At 40.1% G+C, this 25,637-nt stretch overlaps 1 protein-coding gene across 1 annotated transcript in view; it reads left to right on the forward strand.

The window, feature by feature from the left end:
• Positions 1 to 25,637, forward strand: part of myo1d (myosin ID) — a 285,608-nt gene that overhangs the window by 47,381 nt on the left and 212,590 nt on the right. Inside the window, exons 3-11 of the mRNA XM_033035091.1 lie at positions 2,663 to 2,756; positions 3,934 to 4,099; positions 5,808 to 5,861; positions 6,566 to 6,661; positions 7,597 to 7,713; positions 16,870 to 17,073; positions 22,109 to 22,254; positions 22,520 to 22,634; positions 23,211 to 23,381. Of these exons, the coding sequence (XP_032890982.1) occupies positions 2,663 to 2,756; positions 3,934 to 4,099; positions 5,808 to 5,861; positions 6,566 to 6,661; positions 7,597 to 7,713; positions 16,870 to 17,073; positions 22,109 to 22,254; positions 22,520 to 22,634; positions 23,211 to 23,381 (1,163 nt within the window). The remainder of the gene's footprint in view (positions 1 to 2,662; positions 2,757 to 3,933; positions 4,100 to 5,807; positions 5,862 to 6,565; positions 6,662 to 7,596; positions 7,714 to 16,869; positions 17,074 to 22,108; positions 22,255 to 22,519; positions 22,635 to 23,210; positions 23,382 to 25,637) is intronic.

Here is a 25,637-nt window from a genome sequence, read left to right on the forward strand (position 1 = left end):
CTATCCCAAAACGCAACTATAACACACTCCTTAGTTTCCTGCATAAAACTTTATAGATTTTGGAGTGATATTTTCGAAATATTTACAAAATTATTCAAGATAAGAATGGAACCTAATACTAAAATGATTATATTTGGAGTAATGGAAGATGGGAATAAATTGAACACATCTCAAAATTTATTTTTTAACTATGGTTTAATAATAGCAAAAAAATTAATACTTAAATTTTGGAAAAATACATCAATACCAACGCTTAAAATGTGGATTGCAAGTATGTTGGACACTGCACATCTTAAGGAAATGCGATTCCTCCTAATGGATAAATAGAATAGAATAGAAATAATTTTATTGCCACACAACCAAGGTCGGTGGTATTTGGGTTGCCAGCAGCGGTACAATAATAAAGAACACAACCACATTAAAATTTTACACAAACATCCACCACAGCATTCATCACTGTGGTGGAAGGCACAGAGCTTGGCCAGTCCTCCTCCATTTTCCCCCGTGGTCGGGACCTCCACCCTCCACAGCCGTTGCTGCGGGCGTCCAGATGGTAAGGGACAAAGTCAAAGTCAAGGTGAGTCCAGGATCGGCTCTTCCCAACCAGAGACCGCGGCTTCAGGCTGGTGTAGGCCGCAGGCCGGCGGTCAAAGTTTTAAAGTACCTGCCGTGCCGCAGCCGGAAGCACCGCAGTCTGCAGGGCCGGCGGTCGAAGCTCCCCTCCAGGGGTGATGTTAAGTCCATACCGCGCCCACGGTAGAAGATGGCCGCGGGCCGGCGGTGGAAGCTTCTTCTCCCACCCGGGTCCCCAACGTGAGATCCCGGGCTGTAGACGCCGCACCAGCTGGAGTTCTGCAGACCGCGGCTTCAGGCTGCCGGCTGCCGCGGGCCAGCGTAACGGAGCGCTCCCCTCCAGCGAGGTCTCACCCGCTCCGTGCCGAGAGTCCACGCTGTGCCCGCCGCTGAAGCCCCGGGCGCGTCTCCGGGAAAGTCGGCGCCGATCCATGCTGTTAGGCCACGGGGGAGGCGGCCTGAAAAAGTCGCCTCTCCATGGAAGAGGCGGCCGAAACGGTTTCCCCCTTACCCCCCCACACCACCCCCCACACAAAACACACAAGGAAACATTAAAAACACACAATCAGACCAATTCATAACGAGTTGGTCTCCATTTGTCGTCTTTTTGGAATCATATGGTGCAACACAATTGTAAAAACTAACTGTTTCAGGACTGGACGAGGGTTGGTCAAGATTATAAACAATGATCTCCTTACCCTTTTATTTTATTTTTTTTATGTCTTATTCTCTTTTTTCTATTTTCTTTTTCTCAACTTTCTTCACTCATTCGTCTTTCTTCTTTTTCTTCACACACTATATATCTCACGCTTTTCTATCCTTTACTATCTAATTTCTTTTTCTTATTCTAATCTTTCTTTAATATAACAAAAAAAAATAAGAAGCTGTACATAAAATGTATTATGAAAATATATATTAGGCACTTTGGTGCCATATGATTGTACTTCTAATAAAATAAAATATTAAAAAAATAAATAAAATAAGAAACATGTCATCAATGTTTTATATTGTATATTTGCCTACCTGATCATTTATTTTTTCACCACCCGATGGTGTCTCAATCACTTATCCCTGACATGTGCTTGAAAGCCTAATTACTCCACTCACCTGCCCCCATTACCCTTTAATAATTCGTCTTTTCATTCTCCATCATTTTCCATCCAACAATGTCCTCACTGTCTCCATCTTTGCATTGACAGGAGATTGCAGAGAAAATTCTAATGCATGTGATATTGGGCTCACTCTCCCTTCCTCACCACCACTTTTAATTTCTACTGCTAGCCTCTGATCTGCTGACCAACGGGACCTCTACTCTGTCCACTCTTAAACTGGTGGTAGGTCGCGAAGAAAATTCTCATGTGCATGATATCCTGAACTTTGCGCACAGTAGTTTGAGCCAGTGAGATACTGGCTGAATCAGAAGAATTGCAATGAGCCATGCCTGATTTAAATTGAAGGAACTGTGATTTCAGTGCTGTTACATTCATGTCTGTCATCTAGTGGAAATTTCCATAGTTTGACAGGTTGACTTTTCAGGTCAGTGTGTTTGAAGATGCCAGTGTTACAGATTCAGATCATCTCGCCAATGACATGGTGCATTCCCAAATGTTCTCATGCAAAATATTAACCACTGAATTCTGGGTTTCTCTAAATTAGGAAACAATTGTTTTGGTTTTCTGCCATTGTGTGTTCAAAAAAGATAAGTAGTGTAGCAGGAACCCTATTCATTACCAACACAGACTCCATACTGAAGAGCTGAGTTCTGCAGCCATGCTATTGGTTTTAAAATGGCCAAAAAAGAAGCCTAACTAAAGATGAAAGAAATCGGAATTACCTGTGCGTTATGGGGAAAAAGCATTGGACCTCCACTTTGAGACCATATTATTGTTCAAATTCCTTCGGCATTGTCTTGAAAAGGAAATAATATTTTGAGCTGTAAAATAAAACTTGGTTTAGAACTGTATTGCTGAAGTAAATACTGTTTTGCAGTGTGGCTGATTGATTGCAAGGAAGTCTTAATGCATTCAAGTCTTAATGTTTGAAAGTTATCGTTCTAACTTATTGAATAAAAATTTCCTTCTGATTTCAGGGGAAAGTGGTGCTGGTAAAACTGAAGCTAGTAAATATATCATGCAGTTCATTGCAGCTATTACAAATCCCAGCCAAAGACAGGAAGTGGAAAGGTAGTAAATGGTTAATTTATGTTGAATTTGAGTCATTCTTTCCTTGCAGAACATATAAAATTATTGTTTTATTTAACCTGCAAGCAAAATATTCTTAATGCACAGAATTCTGAAGATGTTTTATGTGTTGTTAATTGTTGATTATCGAGTTGAGTTTTATTATTCTTCCATAACTCATTTTGCAACAATCTTGTCAAGAAAACCCAATCTTCATGCTTCCAGGTAATTAAACGATATCGGTCCAGAGCCATGCTATTATCTTTGGGAATATTTGGATCCTGTAGCACCACCACACAGAACAATCCCAAAATAATTAGTTGTCCAAATTGTCATCTACATCGACCAGAATGGGAGAGCAAGTACTGAGTTTCTTGCAATCTTCTCCAGTTCCATGTGCCTTCTCAACCAACCTTAGGACAAGGTATATTACAAGTTTTGCAAGTCTCACAAATGATATAAAATATGCTCCTGACAACGTATTCATAGAATATAGTAGCAATTACTGTACAGGCACATTTTTTGGGTGCAAACAAATATTGTACAGACAGAAGAGCATGAAAAACAATCTGCACATGTTAGTGAAGGTCATAAGTGATAGGAGCAGAATTAGGCCATTTGGCCCCATCAAGTCTACTCTGCCTTTCATTCATGGCTGATCGATCTCTCCCTCCTAATCCCATTCTCCTACTTTCTCCCCACAACTTCTGACACCCATACGAATCAAGAATCTATCCATCTCTGCCATAAAAATACCCACTGACGGCGTCCACAGCCTTCTGTGGCAAAGCATTCCACAGATTCATCACCCTCTGACTTTGGCAACTCTTTGAACCCACAAACCAAAACTGGTTTATGCTCTCTGCAAATAAACTATCTTCATGTCATTGCATTTTTCTGTAGTCCCCTGCAATCAGACAATAATTGACTCTCTTTTGAATAAGGTTTTATATTGTAAAATGATAATCACTGGATCAATTTGGTCATGCAATTATATAATAGCATTAAATGCAATTTCTTACTTTAACCTTAAGCTGAATTTGAAATAGTTATGCAAATGTATCCACTACTTGCCATTGTTCAATGATTTGACTATCTAGTGTGGTTCTGAGATGAATACAATTATAAATTTGCCTATATAACTCTGCATTAATATGGCCTGTATTTATTCCTGTTGCAGGGTAAAGAACACACTATTAAAATCAAATTGTGTTTTGGAAGCCTTTGGAAATGCTAAGACCAACCGCAATGATAATTCTAGTCGATTTGGAAAGTACATGGATATTAACTTTGATTTTAAAGGTGACCCTATAGGTGGCCACATCAATAACTATCTGCTGGAAAAAGTAAGAATTGTTGTTACCAAAAATAAAACTTCAGTGGCTTTAGAGAGGGAAATCAAATTCATGTTTCAGTTCATTTGATAATTGTGCACTACTGAAAGTGAATATCGATGCTCTGGGATGCATCTAGTTAAGGGCAATCCGTGACACCAAGTTGTGTAGCTGCCCTCTGGTTTAAATATTAAAATGTTGATGTATTGAGATTTTTGAATGATTTACAGTATTATAATTTTCAATTTGCCAGTAAACAATCTACTCCAATCAACTTTCACAAGTTTCTGCCCAATACCACAGAGCTAATGGAACTGTGGTTGCTGGCCCGAAAAGGCTCGTACACTGACAATTCAGTCATTTACTCTGCCCATTTTCCATAGAAGATAGACACAAATGTTGGGGTAACTCAGCGGGACAAGCATAATCTCTGGATAGAAGGAATGGGTGACGTTTCTGGTCAAGACCCTTCAGAATGAGAGTCAAGGGAGAGGGAGACACAGGGATATAGAAGGGTAAGGTATAAAAACGAGGCGTCAAGGGTGATGAAGATCAAGGAAAATGTAGAATAGATCATTGTTAGCTAGGGGAAGGTGACAACCAAGCATACAAAGATAAAATGTAATCTTGGGGACAGTAAGACTGGTCAGAGATCTAGGATGGGGGAGGGATGGAGACATTTTCAAAAGAGTAGGTCAAGCTTTGCCAAATTCCTTGTAGGGCCTTCTACATATTGCCCAAGTTAACTTTGACACGCTTGACAAATTCCACCTCATCTTGGCACTTGGCTGCCCCAGTCTATATTGGGAATTCCCCTGCTATGACAACCATATTAATCCTGCAGCAGCCTGCAATCTCCGGGCATAATTGCTCCTCAAGTTCTCGTTGACTATTTGGGGGCCTATAGTAAAATCCCAATAAAGTGATAATTCCCTTTTTATCTCTCAAATCCACCCATGTAGATTCATTGGATGATCCGTCAGTATTGCCGTCTCGGACTAATGTCGTAATGTTCTCTTTAATCAAATCAAGCAACTCCCTCGTCCTCTTACTCCCTCCTTTATCTTTCTTTTACCACCTGCACCCTGGAACATTAAACTGTCAGACATTAAACAGTCTACAGAAACCGTAATGGAATCTGTAATGGCTGTAATGTCCCAGTTCACATACCTATCCATGCCCTGTGTTCATCCGCCTTGCCTAACAGGCCATTAGTTTTGAAATAAATGCAGTTCAATCCAACTCTTTCCCCTCTCTCTTCTGTGCTATAGTCGATACTGTCTCCTCGGAGATGTGAATGGGTTTTTATGCCAAAGTGTAAGCTTCTTTCATTGTAAATTTTTAACGTGATAGTTATATACTGAAAACTATATTTTTCAAAACTCAAAAAGAACATAAAATATGGATGCAGCAGTCCCCAAGCCACAAAATGAATCCTGGTTTCTATTCTTTTAATACTAATTTGAATTTTGTTATGTTTTTAACTTTGATAAAATATTTGTTGGGGAGTGGTTTAACTAAAGATATTTCTTGTGCTAAATATTAAAATTAAATTAAATTGTGAAACATTGAAATTGCATATATATTTGAAGCTTCATGTGGAAATGAATAATTTAATTGCATTTATTGATTATTTAATTGAGTTAGAGCAATTTATTTCTAACAGAAATCCTGCTTAACTGATGCTCTATCTAAATCAGTAATGATTCTTGTTTAATAGTCTAGGGTTATCGTGCAGCAGGGTGCAGAGAGAAGCTTTCACTCATTTTACCAGGTTAGTATGAATAAATAATTGCTTCATAAGCCATTTGCGATATTCAATTTCTTATGCGCACTCTGACCAAGTACTCCTCACCCCCGCCTGCCTTCACCTCAGATTCTATGGCTCACTAAAACATGGAACAATTTAAACTAGCCACTTAACCTGAAAACCTGCACAAATCTTGGATGCAGGAGGAAATTGGAGCACCGAGAGGAAACCCACCTGTCACAACGCACAGATAGTACCATCTCCATACAGACAGTATCCAAGGTTAGGAAAGAACTGGGTCTCTGGCGCCTTGAGGCAGTGGACACGACTGAAGTGCTATTTACTACCTTTGTTCGGTTTTGAGATAGTGTAGAAAAAGGCCCTTCGGCCCACTGACGCCATGCCGACCATCAAACACCCGTACACTAGTTCTATGTTAGACCAGTTTCCCATTCGATGCACTAGCGGTAATTTTACCAAAGCTAATTAATCTACAAACCTGAAATTGTTTGGAATGTGGGAGGAAGCCGGAGTACCCAGAGAAAACCCACACAGTCACGTTATCTCCGCACTGACAGCACCCGCAGTCAGGTTTGAACTCTGGTCTCTGGCGCCGTAAGGAAGCAACTCTACTGTTGTGGCATTATACTGCCCCCTTAAATTAAATATGTTGACCATCAGGGTTTAGATTGCCCCCCAGTTTGAAAAATGATGTATTTATATTTTAGTTACTCTTGGGTGGACCTGAAAAGTTGCTGCGGTCTTTGCACATTGAGAAAAATCCCACAACCTACAATTTCATCAAAGGTGGTGGAGTAGTAAAGGTAAGATCCTAGCAAGAAAAGAGATAAATTATACACGGTAGACAAAAATGCTGGAGAAACTCAGCTGGTGACGCAGCATCTATGGAGTGAAGGAAATAGGCAACGTTTCGGCCCGAAACTTTGCCTATTTCCTTCGCTCCATAGATGCTGCCTCACCCGCTGAGTTTCTCCAGCATTTTTGTCTACCTTCGATTTTCCAGCATCTGCAGTTCCTTCTTAAACAGAGAAATTATACAACCCATTTTCTTCTCCTTCTCAACATGTAATATCTGAATTACGAGTAGAGACAGAAATTAAAAAAAATAAAAATCTATGACAGGAAATTATTTTTCTCGCCTTTCTGTCAACGTTTTGTGGCTTCAGGAGAAGATGGTGGTAGATGTGGAGAAGTGAGCACAGTGCACATCTTTGGGAGAAGGGGGAAGTAATCACATTTAAAGACTGTAGTAGACTTAACTGCCAGTGCTGCACTAGACCATAAGATTATGCGGCCTTTTAAACATTTCAGACAATTTCTGGGAAAGGGTGTTTGTGGAAATATGTCTGGGATGCTTTTTACAATTGACGCAGCCTTGTGAGCATTTTCATGCATGCACTCGTATGCTAATAGTCAGTGAATTGCAATTGTAGTTAGTCATACAACATGGAGATAATCCCTTCAGCCCAGAGTCTGCATTCAGAATTCAGTAACCATCTGCATTAAACATATTTCATATCAAATTGGAGGCTCCATGATCTGTTCCATGTAATCTATCATTAAACTGATTCTGTTTGAAGAATTCAGTGGGGATGGGGGGTGAGGGGAAATCGATGAATTCACTCGAATGCCCGACTATCCATAAAAGCACCATGTTATCTGTTATGTAGGATTTGCTTGCTTGTGGTTTGTGTTGTGCGTAAAATGGTTTGTCTAACTTTAAGTTCATTTTACACAGTCTGCTATAAATGATGCTGCTGACTTTAAGGCTGTCGCAGATGCGATGAAAGTGATTGGGTTCACGGCTGAAGAGATTCAGACAGTTTACAAAATCCTCGCCACCATTCTGCATCTGGTAGGTGCAGTTTTTCTTGTGGGTAATGGACAGATAGTAATCCACGGATGGACCATCTTCTGTTATCTATGCAAAGACAATGTATTCAAATAGGTTTATGCCAATTTTGGGGAGAAATGGTGTGATATCAAAATTATATTTTGAAGTAAGAAGTTAACAGTCCGATTTGACAGGGTGTGTGTATTTATGAAAATGTAAAACTTGGTTATTTTATCCTACAAAAATAGACAACTCCAACTAATTATTTGCTTGGCCCCTCTCTCGTTACTGCTAAATTGTGCCTAGTCATCAGCAGTGCTAAAGTAAGATGTATTTTGTTAAAGCCGCTATATAAATCCTTGTTACCACATTTCATTAACTACTGAAAGAGTTGTTTACTAGTAACCTTTATACATTATGCTCTTAAATTACTGCCTGGTTATGATATTCTAATGGTGTTGTGGATGTGTCCTTATGTTTTTCCTTTTCAGGAGATTTTATTTTAATAATTCACTTCAATTTTAATACTTTTAAAATCACTGAATATTGCAGACATTAAAATTCTTGATTCCTTTGACAGAAGTCATAGCTCCATTGACCGCTTCGTTTTCTGTCAGTCTACCATGCACAATCTGTGGGGGTGTTCTTTTCACTGTTATTTGAGGCCTTATTGCGACCGAGAAATTATTATCATCTTAATCATAATCATACTTTATTATCCAAGTATGTTTTGCAACATATGAGGAATTTGATTTGCCATAGTCATACCAATAAAAAGCAACAAAACACACAAAATACATTTTAACATAAACATCCACCACAGTGACTCCTCCACGTACCTCACTGTGATGGAAGGAGAAAAAAAAAGTTCAATCTCTTCCCTTCTTTGTTCTCCCGCGGTCGGGTGCCTCGAACCTTCCTTTGACTGGATGATCTTGGCTCCCGAGCCGGCAATCCGGCCCTCCGCATCGGGGCGATCAAGCTCCCGCATCGGGGGGGATCTCAGCTCCTCCGCGTCGGGCGATTAGACCCCAGGTTGGGATTGGTCGAACCTCTTGGGACTTTGGAGCTTCCCAACATCAGTCTCTACCTGAGACTGCGAGCTCCTCAATGGTGAAATCCACAGGCCGCAGTTGGAACGTCGATCCCAGGCAAGGGATCGCAGGCTCCGATGGTAAGTCCATGGCCCTGCAGTGGGGCTCAAAGTCAGTCTCGAGCAAGGCCTCCACCTCCATGATGTTAGGTTGCAGAACGACTGGAGATATGATCTGGAAAACAATCACTTCTCCGTCAAGGTAAGAGATTGAAACAAGTTTCCCCCGACCCCCTTCCCCAACCCCCACATAAAACAAACCAGAAAACAAACCATACACATGACCTTCTTTTAAAAAAAAAAGTTAAGCCATAAGATTCAAGTAGAGGAAGGAGGGGGATTGATGGAGAACTTTAAAGGGTGAAAGCCACATCCAACACATTATTCTCTGACATTTCTGCCACCTTCAACTTGATCCCACCACCAGTCACATCGTCCCATCCTCCTTTCCACCTTCCATAGCGAACGCTCCATCCAACTCCTAGGTTCACTGATCCCTTCCCAACCAAACCACTTATTAGGTACGTTCCCCTGCAACTGCAGGAGATGTAACATGTGTCACTATACTTGCTCTCATAAATAATAATAATAATAATAATAATAAATTTTATTTATGGGCGCCTTTCAAGAGTCTCAAGGACACCTTACAAAAATTTAGCAGGTAGAGGAAAAACATGTAAGGGGAATTAAATAAATAGTAGAGACATGACTAGTACACAAAGTAAAGACAGAATTCAATTCAAAACACAGTATGAGGCAATTAATGCACAGATGAAAAGGGAGGGGGACGTGGGGCTAAGGATAGGCAGAGGTGAAGAGATGGGTCTTGAGGCGGGACTGGAAGATGGTGAGGGACACGGAATTGCGGATCAGTTGGGGGAGGGAGTTCCAGAGCCTGGGAGCTGCCCTGGAGAAGGCTCTGTCCCCAAAACTGCGGAGGTTGGACTTGTGGATGGAGAGGAGACCGGCTGATGTGGATCTGAGGGACCGTGAGGGTTGGTAGGGGAGAGGAGGTCAGTGAGATATGGGGGGGCCAGATGGTGGAGGGCTTTGTAGGTGAGGATCAGGATTTTGTAGGTGATCCGGTGGGAGATGGGAAGCCAGTGAAGTTGTTTGAGGACTGGAGTGATGTGATGCCAGGATTTGGTGTGGGTGATGAGTCGGGCGGCTGCGTTCTGGACCAGTTGGAGTCGGTTGATGTAGGTGGAGCTGATGCCAAGGAGAAGTGAGTTGCAATAGTCCAGTCGGGAGGAGATGAAGGCATGGATGAGTCTTTCAGCAGCGGGAGGTGTGAGAGAGGGTCTGAGTTTGGCGATGTTGCGGAGTTGAAAGAAGGAGGTTTTAATGACATGGCGGATGTGAGGCTCAAAGGAGAGGGTGGAATCAAAGATCACGCCAAGGTGCGGGCCTGGGGAGATGGGGAGACAGTGGTGCCGTCGATGGATCCATCTACAGACCCCAGCAGTCCTTCCAGGAGAGACAGAGGTTTACTACACCTCCTCTAACTTCATCTACTGCATCCAGTGTTCATCATGTAGCCCTCCACATCAGCGAGACCAAGCATAGACTCGGTGAGCATTTCGGCAAACATTTTCGCTCGGTTCCATAAGACCTACTGGATCTCCCAGTTACTAACCATTTTAACTCGTGTTGCCATTACCCTACTGATCTTTGTGGCCTGGGCCACCTCCATTACCAGAGTGGGCCACATGCAAAGTGGAAGAACTGCACCTCATATTCTGCTTGGATAACTTACACCCTCATGGTATGAACATTGTATTCTCTGATTTTAGGTAACTGATCAACCCCCCCCCCCCCCCCCCCCCCATTTCTTTACTACCCTCTCCCCCTTTTTCCTCTCTTCTCTTCCTTGTGCACACCCTTCCTATCTTCCACACCCCCCCCCCCCCCTCCCCCTAACCTCCCCAATGGCAATTGGTCTAAAGAAGGTTCCCGACCTGAAACATAACCTATCCATCTTCTCCAGAGATGTTGACTTACTCCAGCACTGTCTCGTTTTTTTCAGAATTTTATTTGTGGGCCTGCCCTATCCATTTCCATCTATCTATTATATTAGAAAACTGATCTTGGATGTTTACTTGTGGGTTTGATTGTTTGCTTGAACTTTTTCTTTGATTCACATCTCCTCGAAAACCCGGCACGGTAACATTTTTACATATTTCGGTAGAGATTTACCACATGATTTCAAAAATCCCCTCAAATGAAAATTTGATTCATTATTTCCTGAGTTTTTTACTAAAATTGTTCACCAATCTGACATCTTTTTAAAATCTAATGTACTGAAGCGAGCTGGATGACGTCACAATGCCTTTGCTCCTCGCGGCAAGCTGCACAGAATTTTAAATGCGCAGCCCCACTGTTTTCCACGAGCTGCGAGTTACGTGGCCCAACCGCCCTCCCAAACCTCCCCCCGCAACCGTTGGTTGAGGGGACAGGACCCAAGGGGTCCCCCTTGGTCAAGTAACAATTTAAAAACCTAATAGAACTCGGTTTGCATTTCCCAAAATACTCGCCCACCGATACTTCAGTCACTTGTCCTTCCCAATTTCTGAAGAGTAGATCAAGTTTGCCCTCTGCTTTGATGGGCCCTCTACATATTGCCAAAGGAAACTTTCCTGAATGCATTTGACAAGTTCCACCTTGTCTAAACCATGTTATTAATCTTATTCGTCATTAATCTACCATATACCACCATCTAGTGGCAATATGTGTGGATAACCATTGTTATGATTTAGTGGTACTAAACAGAAAACAAACTTAGCTAATTTCAGGAATTCTTTTCACTCAAGAATTGTACATGATAGAAAATGTTGATTTAAAAACTGAAAAAAACAATAAAACATTTAAACTTCTAGGTATTTCTGTACTGATATGCACCCTATGCAAAACAGATATAAATGGAGAAAGAATTAAATGAAGTAGAATAAACCTTAAGGCACAGTACATCTTTCATGAGCTCCATTACATTATTATTGCCATGTTCCTGATCAGGAAATATTTGTTTCACTTGTTTTCTGAATCGGATTTCTTTGTTATGATGCCCAGAATTTTCATACAGCTCATTGTTCACCAACGTACCGAGTCTGCACTTAGATTTAACACATTTTCTAGAAGCAACTCTTTCACTGAAAACATCTTCAGACTCGTTACACAGTTCAAGGTCGTTTGGCCAAAAGTAAATCACAAGCCACACTCAGAATAAACCCCTACAACACAAATGCAGAAAACATTATAATCACATTCAATGCCTAGTGCTTAGAAAGTAATTGAAACAGGAAATATCAACCTGTAACTATCTTTCAGGGCAATTAAACAAAAAGAAAACCAATTGCATGTAAAAATTAATATCCATATTAAAGCATCAAATATGAAATGACAAAACTATGTAAAATGGATTCCATTCAAATGTAGTTTCTGAACCCAGGGTATAACTTGGCACAGGTTCAGTTGCAGGTTCCCTTGATTAGGTGTTGGGAATTTGCAGGAAATTTATGAATGAACATTCATACACTCTGGTGCAGAAGTCACTTTGGTAGTGAATTTCAAGTAGACCCACGTGGTTGCAGGCATATCCAGCTTAAAATTGAATGGGTAAACTTAGTACTGCAAAGAACCACTATATTCATTTAAATGAATATTAATTGAAACGTGCACTCGTGATTATGTACTATATTTACTGAAACTCACCAGATGGCTTGTTATATAACCTCTGGATTGCTTGTCCAATGTAACGAAAGTTCATTTCAATAGTTTGTTTCCATTTTACATTTGGAGGTTTTGATTTCACATTCCTTATTGTTTTTGTAAGAAGTAAATCTATCAAAGTGACTAAATTAAAGTCTATATATCTGGATATTTATGGCAAGGAGCCAAAAAAATAATTCCTGCTTAGTTGATCATGTCATCCCTCAATTTCTGGCCCACATTGGATTCTTGAATGCAGATTATGCTCCATGTTCTGGTAGAACTCAAGTTGAGGATTACAGTCCTGATCTACTAGTTTTGTTCTTAATTAAGAATGCATTTAAAAAACATTGTCCTTGCCAAAGTGTTGGCATGCAGTCATAAGTCACATTTAAATTTACTAACAATGAACTGCTATAAATATCTCAGTAAATCATCTCATTGTAATTTCTTCAACTTGCATTCCAAATAGTTAGTCAACCTTTTTAAAATTTGCTTTTCCCCAATGACAACAAGCAAAAAGATAAATTATACTGCAATTAGACAAAATATTGCAAGACAGTAAAAAGAAAAAATAAGATAAGAAAGACACACCTACAGTTGTACAAAGGTGGTCCACAGTGTTCTGTTGATAAGGTAGGATTAGGGTTTGGGGGTTGGTTCAAAAACCTGCTAGTTCTAGGAAGGTAGCTGCTCCTTAACTTGGTGGTGTGTGACTTCTGCTAGATGCTAGCAACATGAAGATGTCACGGTGAGGATCTTTGTAGGTGCTTTTAATGGCGGGAACAGCTATACATTGATAGATTGGGCTGAGTCTACTACTCTCTGCAGTCTCTTGCATACCACCACTCTCTGCAGCCTCTTGCATGTCTGTGCTTTGAAATGGCCATATCAGGACATGATACAACCAGTCATTTTCTAAGGATATTTGTCGAAGTTTTGATAGGGTATCTGGTGACATGCTAAATTTCTTCAAGTTTCTCATAAAGTAGAGACACTGGCATGCCTTCTTCACAGTATGTAAGATGGACGGGATCTCTATTGCCAATATTACTATGATTGTAGGAACAGTATAACAGGACTGTGCTTGGTTATGACTTGCGTTAGGGGCATATAGTCCTTTCCATATGTCACAACAGAAAGGAAACCTTGATATATATTTCTGACTAAAATTGGGTCCCACAGAGATGAGAAATTTAAAAAAGAAAATATTTACAAAGAATTTAAAGGGACCCTGGAGATAAAATCTTCCTTTTGTCTACATGCAAACATTTGTTGCATAATTCAAGTTTAAAACTAGATATTAGCAGAGGAGATCTGTGTAATGTTTTGTACCATGAAACATGATAGGGCCAGTAGGCTAATCAGTATTTACTTTAATGCAAGGAATTTCACAGGTAAAACAGATGAGCTGTGAATCCCATAGGATTATGATATTATTGTGGAAATATCGTTGATGGAAGGGAAAGAATGGCAGCTCAGTGTTCCAGCATACATACATTGCAAGCATAACAGATGCAGCATTGCCAATCAGGGACAGTAGTACTTTGAAAAGATGTTGTATGGGAAATTGGCCATTGAGGCTAATGGGCCTGTCACACTTGGGCATTATTTGCACGTCATTTACACGACATCGTTTATGCGTCACGACGCACGACACATGGGTCGTGACGCGCATGGCGTGCATTCTGCGCGCATGGCACGTGGTGAGACGTGGTGGCGTAGGCAGTGATGTGCGGTCGCGTGCGGCGCCCCAGGATTTTGGGATTCACAAAATCTTCGCATGCCACCTGCGTGATGCAAATGATGCCCAAGTGGGACAGGCCCTTCACTGGGTGGAAATTAGGAATAAGAAAGAGATGGTCACTTTGGGGTTATACCATAGGCCTCTCAATAGTCAGCACCAAGTAGAAGTAAAATTGCAATCACTGAGCCAAGGATAAGAATTTATACAGTCGCTCAGTTTTAAGATTTTGTTTGAAACATGCCAAAGTGCTTTATAGAATTATTCTCTTTCTGAAAGACCTGGGCACCTGTGTCATGGATGATCGTATTTGCGGGAAGTGTCATCAACGAGAGCAGCTTGAGCATTGAATTAGAGTAGCAACTACAATCACTACAGTGCATCTGCGAGGTTAAAAGCTATGTGGATAATGTGTTTGGGAGGCTGCCACATTTCAGCTGAAGAATGTGCATGCAGACTTAATTAGCAAAATTAACATGAAACGCAACATTAAAAGGATACAAAGAGTACACTAGCTAAAGTAAATCTTAGTCTCTTGGAGAATGACAAAGTAGACTGCTTAGTCTAACCTGTGTTTGGGAAAATGCTATGATTATTAAGAGGGTAACATAGTAGTAAATAATCTTCCTACTAGTTCCTCTGTTCGCAGCCTTATATCCCTTTGTTATCTCCTTTTCCCCAGGCAACACTGGCCCATTATGGGCTCACCCTTCCTTGGTCATCTGTTGCCAACCCTGATTTGTTCTGACCTTTTCCTACCTCCAGTTCCTACCTTCACTCCGACCCAAAACGTCTCTATCCTTTTTCTCCAGAGATGCTGCCTGACCTGCTGAGTTACTCCAGTACTTTGTGTATAATGTGGAATGATATGCGGTTATCTACTTAAGAAATAATAAAATGGCAAATTATTATTTAAACTTACCTAGACTGCAAAATGCCCTGATAAGAAGTGATCTGAGATTTATGAAGATTAAGTTCAACTTAAAAAAAAATATATATATATTTTATGAATATTTTCCTTCACTTTGTCATTAATACATAGGTCTACCGACAAAACTGGTATGTATTTTATGAAATAGCTATGGGAATCATCAGAAAGGCATGTCTTCTCTCTTGTCAGGTTACCAGAAATTATTGCACAAATTGTTAGAGGAGGAAGAACAGATTATTTTACTTGTGTAATTTAGCAGATGTAGTACATGGTTGACATCATTGCCCTGCAATTGAACACAGAAGTAATACACACCTCACGGGCTTGTTCATTTCTGACTCACTACCTTATTTAAATCGTGTACAAGGAGTAGACATGTACCGAGACAATGGTCTTTATGTGAGATTTTCAATGAGGTTCAAAATTGAATGCTGTCAGTTCAATCAAACATCACTTGGTGGGTTTACTTAAGGGGAAAAAAAGATATTTTGCATTCAGGCAGATATAAAATGAGGAAATGTAAAATGAATGCAATACCCAGAATGTTTTAGGAAACTTTGATTGATTATGTAGTGAAAAAGATATCTACATACGTATGGTCCAACATTTTAACACTGCTGTTGTCCTCATAAAGCTATTCTGGTGTCAATTTGTTTTAAATAGAAAACCCACTGGCCTGCATTTTGTGATAATAGTGCAAAACTGGCTATTGTGAGGAAAATAAAAAATAGAACATTTTTTAAGAGAAAATAAAAATTCTTGAAACAATCAAACAACAACTTAACAGCAGCGGAACAACAACGGAACACTGAGTCTCTCGTGCCCTTCAATGTAACAGCTTACTGATGAAGCTTGTTGGGAATTTCTTCTTACAACAAATGTATTTAAATGTCTGTGGCCCTTGGTGCCATTGTGGAATCACGACTTGAGGCAAAGTCTGGTGAGCTCGCTGACAGCATGCCTTTACATCATCAATAAATCCGCGATTCTACCCTAATCTGCAAATAGCTGTCAACAATATTTTGGAACTAGCTGTTCTTCTTAGTACTGAAAACAAGAATTATTTATATAATCATAAACTGAGTTGGTCTCAAATGTCTCTAAGAAAGTCACAATTTCTTCCCAGCTGTTATCAGGCAACTGAATGATGTCTCCCCCTTTGGATCACACAGTCCCTAGCCAACTATCGGAAACACCCTGCTTGATGTCATCTCTTGCCAGCCCTGATTTGTCCTGGTCTTTTCTTGCTTCCAGTTCCATGACCCGAACCATCACCTATCTATTTTCTCCAGAGATGCTGCCTGACCCGCTGAAATACTCCAGCATTTTGTGTCTTATCTTTGGAATGAACCAGCATCTGCAGTTCATTTTTATTACATCATAAATCATCTGTTCTTCTTCAGGTCCTACTGTCTTTCGTCTATTTCTAGGATTTGTAGTTTAAATTTCAAATGTCCAGCAGTGTTTACTTTTTCTTTTGATATGGAACAAGCTATCAGTTTAAACTATTTGAAATAAAGTGATTGGTTTATTGATGACTCTGTTGTCCATGCAGCAGATTTTTCTCCATCTTGGCCTCTGTCATTTTAGAAGGATGCATTAACAATATAAATTTGCTTGTTTGTTGCCCCTCTACTTAAAGCAAAACTGTGATTCTTGTTTTCATTATGCCATATAGTTTGACCAATTTGTTTTTAAAACTAGGGAAATTTAAAATTTACAATGGACGGTGACGCCACTCTCATTGAAAGCAGTAAGCTGCTGTCAGTGATTGCAGAACTGCTCTCAACTAAAACTGATGCGGTAGAAAAGGCCTTGTTATATCGTACCGTAGCTACAGGACGTGATGTGATTGACAAACAACACACAGATCAGGAAGCCAGCTATGGACGGGATGCATTCGCTAAGGTAATATCATTGAAAGTAAGACTTTCTTGCAATAACGATTTGTACATTGTTCAAAACACATCTCTGATGGTCTGTTTGCCAGTAGTGGTCACATTTCACAACCTTTTACTTGTTAGTTCAGCATGAACATTTACAGCTGCATCCACAATGATTACTTTGACATCTATTCCTATACTAACATCTAGGAAAGCTTGTATTTGTCTAACAGCTGTGGTCTGACATGCTTAAAACTCATTAAATAAAGCGTACCTAGAATCAGAAATAGATGGTAAAATACGCACCACTCTAAAATGAAAAGATTTTGATGCTTAGAATGAAGCATTTTGAGGTGATGAGCTAATCATAGTTGTACAGCACACAAAAAACAGATCCTTTGGCCCACCTTGTCCACCCTGTCCATTGTATCCATCTGCATTAAACTTTCTTGCCCCATAGGGTGTGCAGCCTTCTACGCCTTGAGTGTATCTGCCTCCACCACCTCTTCAGATAATGCATTCCAGACGCCAGCCACTTGTGTGGAAAAAGTTGGCCTTCAGGTTCCCTTCACTGCCTTATCCATCTGTCCTAGCACTTATAAGGATCTATGGACTTGAACCTGAAGGTACCTATATTTATCAACATTTCCCAAGGCCACACTATTTACTGTATATGCCCTACCTTTGTTGACTTTCCCATTATGCACCAATTTGCGTTTATCAGGATTAATCTCATTTGGCTTGCACTGCCCAACTTTCAGTTGATCTATATCATACCGTTTGTCTTCAGCAACCTTTTCTACTGCACCTTGTTTTAACATCATCTACAGATTTGGTGTGTTAGTGGCGGAGCCTAACGTCAGCGGCTCGACTACAGTCGTCTGTCTTTTTTTAATTTTTGTTTTGTTAAATGTATGTCTTGAGTTAGTTTTTATTATTTTTTTTAGCTGTGTATATGTGGGGGTTGGTGGGGGGGCTGTGGGGAAAACCGTTTTAAATCTCTTCCCTGTGCGGGGACCCGACTATTCCCTGTCGGGTCTCGGATGTCGTTGGGCCTAACATCGTGGAGCCGGCGGCGACCTCTGGCCGGGACTAACCTGAGGGCTCCAGTTGCAGAGCCTGCGGAACTGACATCGCGGAGCTGGCCAACTTCGGAGCGGGAAGAGCTGTGGTGGCGCGCGGCTGCGACCCGACTTTTGGAGTTCGGAGGCACCGGCCGCAGACCCGGTGGACGGGAACATCGCGAGCTCGCAGGTCCCTGGTGGGAGACCGCTTTTCCGAGCTCCACAACGGCGACGCGACTTCTCCCGCTGGAATCGCGGGTTTAAGGACATGGAGCCGGGGCCTAACATCGCCCGGCGTGGCTTAAATGGCCTCAGGACTTACCATCGCCCGCCGGGGGCATTAACATCGGAGCCCCAGTTCGCCTCGACACTGCAGTTGGACTGCTGAATCACGGGAGAAGGAACAAAGGGAAGAGATAAAGACTTTGCCTTCCATCACAGTGAGGAGATGTTGGAGACTCACTGTGATGGATGTTTATGTAAACTGTGTTAAGTGTGGGTCTTGGATTGTTTTGTAATGTAAAAAACTGTAGAAATGATATTTCGTTCAAACCTAGGTTTGAATGACAATAAATTGCATTCTATTCTATTCTATTCTATTCTATTCTATTTACTTATCATACCTTGTAGCTCCAAGTTGTTCATGTTTATCACAAATATCAAGGGAATTCTGGGTAGAATCTGGCAGCCTGGACTCTTAACATTCTGGACTAGCCTAGCTTGTGGCAGCTTGTCAAAGATCTTACTTCTCAAGATACTACTTTAGCAAGAGGGTGATTAATCTGTGGAATTCGTTGCCACAGACGGCTGTGGATGCCCAGATATTAGGTATTTTAAAGCGGAAATTGATAGGTACTTGATTAGCAATTGCATCAAAGATTATGGGAAGAAAGGAGGGGAATGGGGCTGAGAGGGAAAAATAGATCAGCCACAAACGAATGGCGAGTAGACTCGATGGCCCGAATGGCCTAATTCTGCTCCCATGTCTTATGGTCTAACGTTTGTATAGACAACCTGCATTCCCCTCTTCAGGCCCTTAGGCTTAGTTATCTCCTCAAAAATTCAATCAAATTTGATGATGGCCTGCAAACAAAGCAATACATTCTATTCTAATTAATCCATGATTTCCAAATGAAGATAAATCCTGTCTTTGAGAATTTAATTCTTCATAATTTTCCTTTCCATCGATGTAAGATTCGCAGACCTATCATTATCTGTTATCACTGCTACATCTTTGCTATCCTCCAGTAATCTAGTGCTTTGTGCATGGGTAAGGAAGGTACAATAATGTCCATTCGTGGCCCACAGTCCCCTCCTTTGCTTCCCTTAGCAACAGGATGCAGGTCATCAAGGCCTGGTAATCTGTCTACCTTTATGCTTCCCAAAGCATAGCACCTCCTCTTTCCTCAGGACTAAAAAAAGAGTTAGGAAAATACTTCAGAACATCACAGTTCCTCAAACAGAATATTACTCTTCCATATCCTCGGTGAATACATGCGAGTAATATTCACTTTAGACATCACTCGGCCCTACAGACAGATTGCCTCTGGTCCTGAAGGAAGCCTACTCTTTTCCTAATTACTCACTTCACTTAATATACATAGAGATTGCCTTGGGCTGCACCTTGATATTGTTTGGCAATTATATTTCAAGGCTCCTTTCTTAATTAATTTTAAAAGTTATTTCCTACACTTGCTATCTTCGGCAGAGTTTAGTCATTTTTTTATTTGCCTGAATCTGCCATACAGTTTATTTTTCAATCTTCTAATTCCTTAGCAGCCCTTATCATCCATGGTTCCCTAATCTTGCCATCCTTACCTTTCACTCAAGGTAACTCTGTACTCTTGCTATATTTCCCTTTTTAAACAAAACCTCCCACTTTTGGATGCTGTTTTGCTCGAAAGTGGATGCTTCCAGTTTACTTACGCCAGATTCTGTCATATGTCACTGAAATTGGCCCTCACTGACGTTGAGTCCCTAACTTGCGAACCCTCTTTTTTCTCACTTCGTCACTGTCTAGAAACCTGCAGAATTATGATCACTGATCCCAAAGTGTGCACCCACTGACAGTTCTACCATTACTCTGGCTTCATTTCTCAAGATTAAATCCAGTCATGCCCTTTCTCATCGGCCTATATGCGTATTAGCTCAAATCCACTCTCAAATGCACTTCACAAATTCTAACACATCTAAGACCCTTCCAAGTAAGGCACCCAGTCAATAATTGGGAAGTTAAAATCCTATTGTGTATGGCAATAAAGTATTCCGCATTTTCCACTGCACATGTTGATAAGTACTGTTATTGATCCACATGTACACACTGTTACAACTATTATGACCTATAACTATAGAATATTATGGTGCAAAGTCACTTTTTAGTATATTAGTGCATTGTTTAAAAAAAAGGAATTATTTTAACTTTAATTTTAACAGGCTTTCCGTTAGACAGTAATTGACAAATTATTTTTCGAGCAAAGTTCTGTCCCTGTTCCTTCTGTGGTATATGACAATCTGTAAATTTTGTTTTTCTTATTGCAATATCTTTTGATAAACACCAAGTGGCATTGAAAATTCCTATTACAAATGAAAATCAAAATCTAGTTCGGAACCACTCACTTGTAAGTTAATAATTGCAGCTCATTAGTGCTAAATAGCAATAAATGTGATGCCATTAAGGCGAGCTCGGGCAAGAGGTTGATTAGATCAAGCTTATTCCAATTCGGGAAAATAGAACCAATTTTAGAGGGCCTCCAGGAAAGTGACTTTTGGAAGTTGGGGCAGAACAGCGATTATAGGTAGTGAAGCTGCTGCCTCATAGCTCCAGTGAACTCAGTTAAATCTTGATGCTATCTATGTGGAATTTGCACGTTCTCTGTGTGTCCATTGTTGCCTCTACAGTTTCTCCACCACATCACAGGGACACGAGACTTGTAGGTTATGTAATAGGACGCTTTTAACTCATTTGATTTGACGGTGGATGATTTGTTTAGAGGGTCAGCCAAAAAAAAAGTAACCAGGATTTTGATACGAAATAAGCAAAAACAAAAGGCAATGAGAATCAAAAAAAAATTTAAAGCAAAGGAATACAATATATTGCATAAACATTTAAATGTTCGGCACAGACATTGAGGGCCAAAGGGTCTGAACTTGTGCTGTACTGTTCAATGTTCTACGAAAGTAATGCAGCAGGAAAACTTGGTAAGGATGTAACAATGGCCTAAAAACAAAATAGTGGCATAAAATATCTCAGAGGGAGTGGAGTGGTGCCAGTTGCTCTGGTCCATGTAGACACGGATTGGACATGGGTCGGACAAGGAAAGAGGTTTAGCTGAGAAATTTTGAGCAGCTCAGAAAATTGAAAAGCAGAATCACAAAATATTATGTTCTCTGGATTGTGTGTAAATTCTCACGGGATAAATCGGATTAGAGAAGTAAATATATGGCTCAAAGGTTTCTGTGGTAGAAATTGATTCTGGTACTGGTAATGGAGGAAGAGGGAACATTGGGACAAGCTTCAATTGAATCTAGAACATAGTACAAAGAAGAATGCAGAACAAAACTAAGTTCTTGGGGCCCAACGTGCCTGTGCCAACCATAATGCTAGTTTAAACTAATCCCACTTGCCTGCACATGATCAGTGCCACTCTATTCCCTGCCTGTTCATGTCTCTGTGCGAATGCCTCATAAATGTTGATATTATATCTGTTTCTACCATCTCCCCAGGCTTTTCTAAAGCTAACTATCATACAACAATCTGTTAAATAAAAAGGAATGAGAATAGAAAGGCTGCTTCCAGATGCAATCAGTAGATTGAATAGCGACCAACTGCTGTAGTTTCTGTGATTCATTGTGGAATGTGGAGTGAAATTATTGACCAGTTATTTTTAATTTCCCTGAACACATCATCCAGGCCAAATTGAAAAAGATAGATGACAATTAACAAATAGTTAACAAATACATAATTGTATTTACCTTTTGTTTGCATTTGTATTGTAGGCAATATATGATCGGCTTTTCTGTTGGATTGTCAACCGAATCAATGATATCATTGAAGTTAAGAATTATGATGCCAGAATCCATGGGAAAAATACAGTTATTGGTGTCTTGGATATCTATGGCTTTGAGATTTTTGATGACAACAGGTATGTGTTAAAAAATCAGTTTATAAGAAAATTAATGTGCTCTATTGTACTTAAATCTGTGGAAAATCAATTCAATTTTATTTTATTGCTTTAGTTATCAGAGCACAGGGTTTAGGTTGTCAATTGTGTCCTTTGAAATTGATTATTTGAGCTAATATTTTCAAGGTAATTGGAGTGCTTCTAGTACTTATCAACTAGCGGTTAGTAAGATTAAAGTAGGTAATTTCGGGCACTACTAATGATTACTGTATTTTTATATCTGCAGTTTAGAACAGTTTTGCATCAACTATTGCAATGAGAAGTTACAACAGCTCTTCATCCAGCTTGTACTGAAGCAAGAACAGGAAGAGTACCAGCGTGAAGGCATCCCCTGGAGACATGTAAGGACAAAACATGTTTATTTCAGTTCACGCTTGTCTGATTGCAATGAAGACCTGGGTCAAAGGGAGGCCTTCCCTCAATATAATGCCTGTTCTGTGTAGGAAGGAACTTCAGATGCTGGTTTAAACTGAAGATAGACACAAAAAGCTGGAGTAACTCAGCGGGACAGGCAACATCTCTGGGGAGAAGGAATGGGTGACGTTTCAGTTCGAGACCCGAAAAATCAAACATTCCTTCTCTCCAGAGATGCTGCCTGTCCCGCTGAGTTACTCCAGCTTTTTGTGTCTATAATGCCTGTTCTCCCCGTGTGAGCTTGCCAATGTCTTGTCATGGGCATTGCAATGATTCTCTTCAACAGGGAATTTTATCTTTGCTTTTTAGTTGTCATGTACTTTACAATTTTAATGTAGGAAATAACACAGTAAGCTCCCAGAAACAACAGTGGGATAAATGATGAGATGATTGGTTGTACTGACATGAGCTGAAGAATAAATTTGTTGGAATAAAGTTGCCGCTGCTATTGACTAAGATCTGCTGGTATGCATGGAAGATCACTATCCCATCCCTCTCTGCAGATTGACTACTTCAACAATCAGATAATTGTGGATTTAGTAGAACTGCAACACAAGGGGATCATTTCGATTCTTGATGATGCCTGCGTTAATGTGGGAAAAGTTACCGATAAGATGTTTTTGGATGCTCTGAACAACAAACTGCAGAAACATGCTCATTATTCCAGCCGGAAGGTAAGTATTATTTGGTGAAATAGCTAGAAGAATATTGTGGGACAGTTGAAATTGTGTATATGATTTTTTTTTAAAGAGAGATTTTGGTAAAATGCCACATTAGTTAACAAATTAAAATTCAAAATCTTTAGTAACTTGTCAGTTTCTTTGTTGAACTAAATATTGAAGTTAGAAAATAATTGGCACGGGCAAAGAAGAAAATACATTTACCTCGGGGTCACTGCAAGCATTCTTGGTTCTTGGTTTCTTGGTCCTCCAAAATATTCCAAATGGAATTTAAACTGGAGGTGGTTATTGGTGTTCTCGATGTACGTTAAATACCTAGACTCTGAGAGATGGGTCATGATTTTAAATTTTGTAGATGACATAACATTTGTTAATTTCATTACCAATTTCCATCTCAGGAACCTCCTCTGAACACCCTCTAATGCTGGTATTTCTCTCCTTGGTGAAGGAGATCAACATTGTATGCAGTATATGTAGTGTCATGATGACAAAGTAAACCTGTAGCTTCTAGCTTTCTTTCCTCCCACCCCTGCAATTAGTCTGAAAAAGGATCCAAGCCGAATGCCGTCGACCTGCTGAGTTACTCTATTGTATTGTATTGTATTCAATTTATTGTCATTGTCTCAGTTAGAGACAACAAAATGAATTTCCCTTACAGGCAGTATCATAAAAATAAATAAATAATAATAAATAATAAAACATATTAAAAATAAAATAGAGCATTCATGTCTTAAAAATGCTATGGAGATATCTGCAGTTCCTTGTTTCTGCACCTGTAACAAGGTTTCTCTACTATGATATACTATCCTTTTTGAAAGCTAGGTTAATATTCCATTTGCCTTCCTAATTAGTTACCATACCTGCATACTAAATTTTTGGAGATAGACACAAAAGCCTGGAGTAACTCAGCGGAACAGGCAGCATCTCTGGAGAGAAGGATTCGGGTCGAGACCCTTCAGACTTCTGGCTTGTTCAAGGAGGCCCAGATTATTTAGCATCATAATATTCTTCTGCTTTTCCCTGCTTTCAATTAAAAAGTGGATAATCTCACATTTTTCATGTTATATTCCAGCTCCTAAATTTTTCCCCATCACATTTTCCTATCCACAGTACTCTCCATAATGTTTGGGACAAAGACCCATCATTTATTTATTTGCCTCTGTATGCCACAATTTGAGATTTGCAATTTTTAAAAAATCACATGTGGAAAAAGTGCACATTGTCAGATTTGAATAAAGGACATTTTTATACATTTTGGTTTCACCATGTAGAAATTACAGCATTGTTTGTGACAAACAAAATTGACTGACTTTAGTCTCCCCCATTTTAGGGCATCATAATGTTTGGGACACAGCAATGTAATGTAAATGAAAGTAGTCATGTTTAGTATTTTGTTGCATATCCTTTGCATACAATCACTGCTTGAAGTCTGCGATTCATGGACATCACCAGTTGCTGGGTGTCTGCTCTGGTGATGCTCTGCTAGACCTGTATTGCAGCAATCGTTAGCTAATGCTTGTTTTGGGGGCTAGATCCCTTCACTTTTCTCTTCAGCATATAAAAGGCATGCTCAATTGGGTTCAGATTGGTTGATTGACTTGGCCACACAAGACTTGACCATTTTTTTGCTTTGTAAAACTCAATTTGAAAAACTTTAGCAGTATGTTTGGGATCATTGTCTTGCTGTAGAATGAACCGCCGGCCAATGAGTTTTGAGGCATTTGTTTGAACTTGAGCAGATAAGATGTGTCTATACACTTCAGAATTCATTATGCTACTACCATCAGCAGTTGTATCATCAATGAAGATAAGTGAGCCACTAACTTCAGCAGCCATACATGCCTAGGCCATAACACCCCTACCACCATGTTTCACAGATGAGGTGGTGTGCTTTGGATCTTTGGCAGTTCCTTCTCTCCTCCTCCTCTTTGCTCTTGCCATCACTCTAATATGTTAATCTTCGTCTCATCTGTGCACAAGACCTTTTTCCAGAAATGTGGTTGCTCTTTTAAGTACTTCTTGGCAAATTGTAACCCTATTTTTGCAGTGGTTTGCATTTTTCAGTGTAGCCTTTGTACTTCTGTTCATGAAGTCTTCTGTGGACAGTTCTGTCATCAGCTGTGGAGGTCTTCCTTGGCCTGCCAGTCCCTTTGCGATTAGTAAGCTCACCGGTGCTCTTTTTCTTCTGAACGATGTTCCAAACAGTTGATTTTGGTAAGCCTAAGATTTGGCTGATGTCTCTAACAGTTT

The sequence above is a fragment of the Amblyraja radiata genome, chromosome 16, assembly GCF_010909765.2.
Source record: "Amblyraja radiata isolate CabotCenter1 chromosome 16, sAmbRad1.1.pri, whole genome shotgun sequence".
NCBI lineage: Eukaryota > Metazoa > Chordata > Chondrichthyes > Rajiformes > Rajidae > Amblyraja > Amblyraja radiata.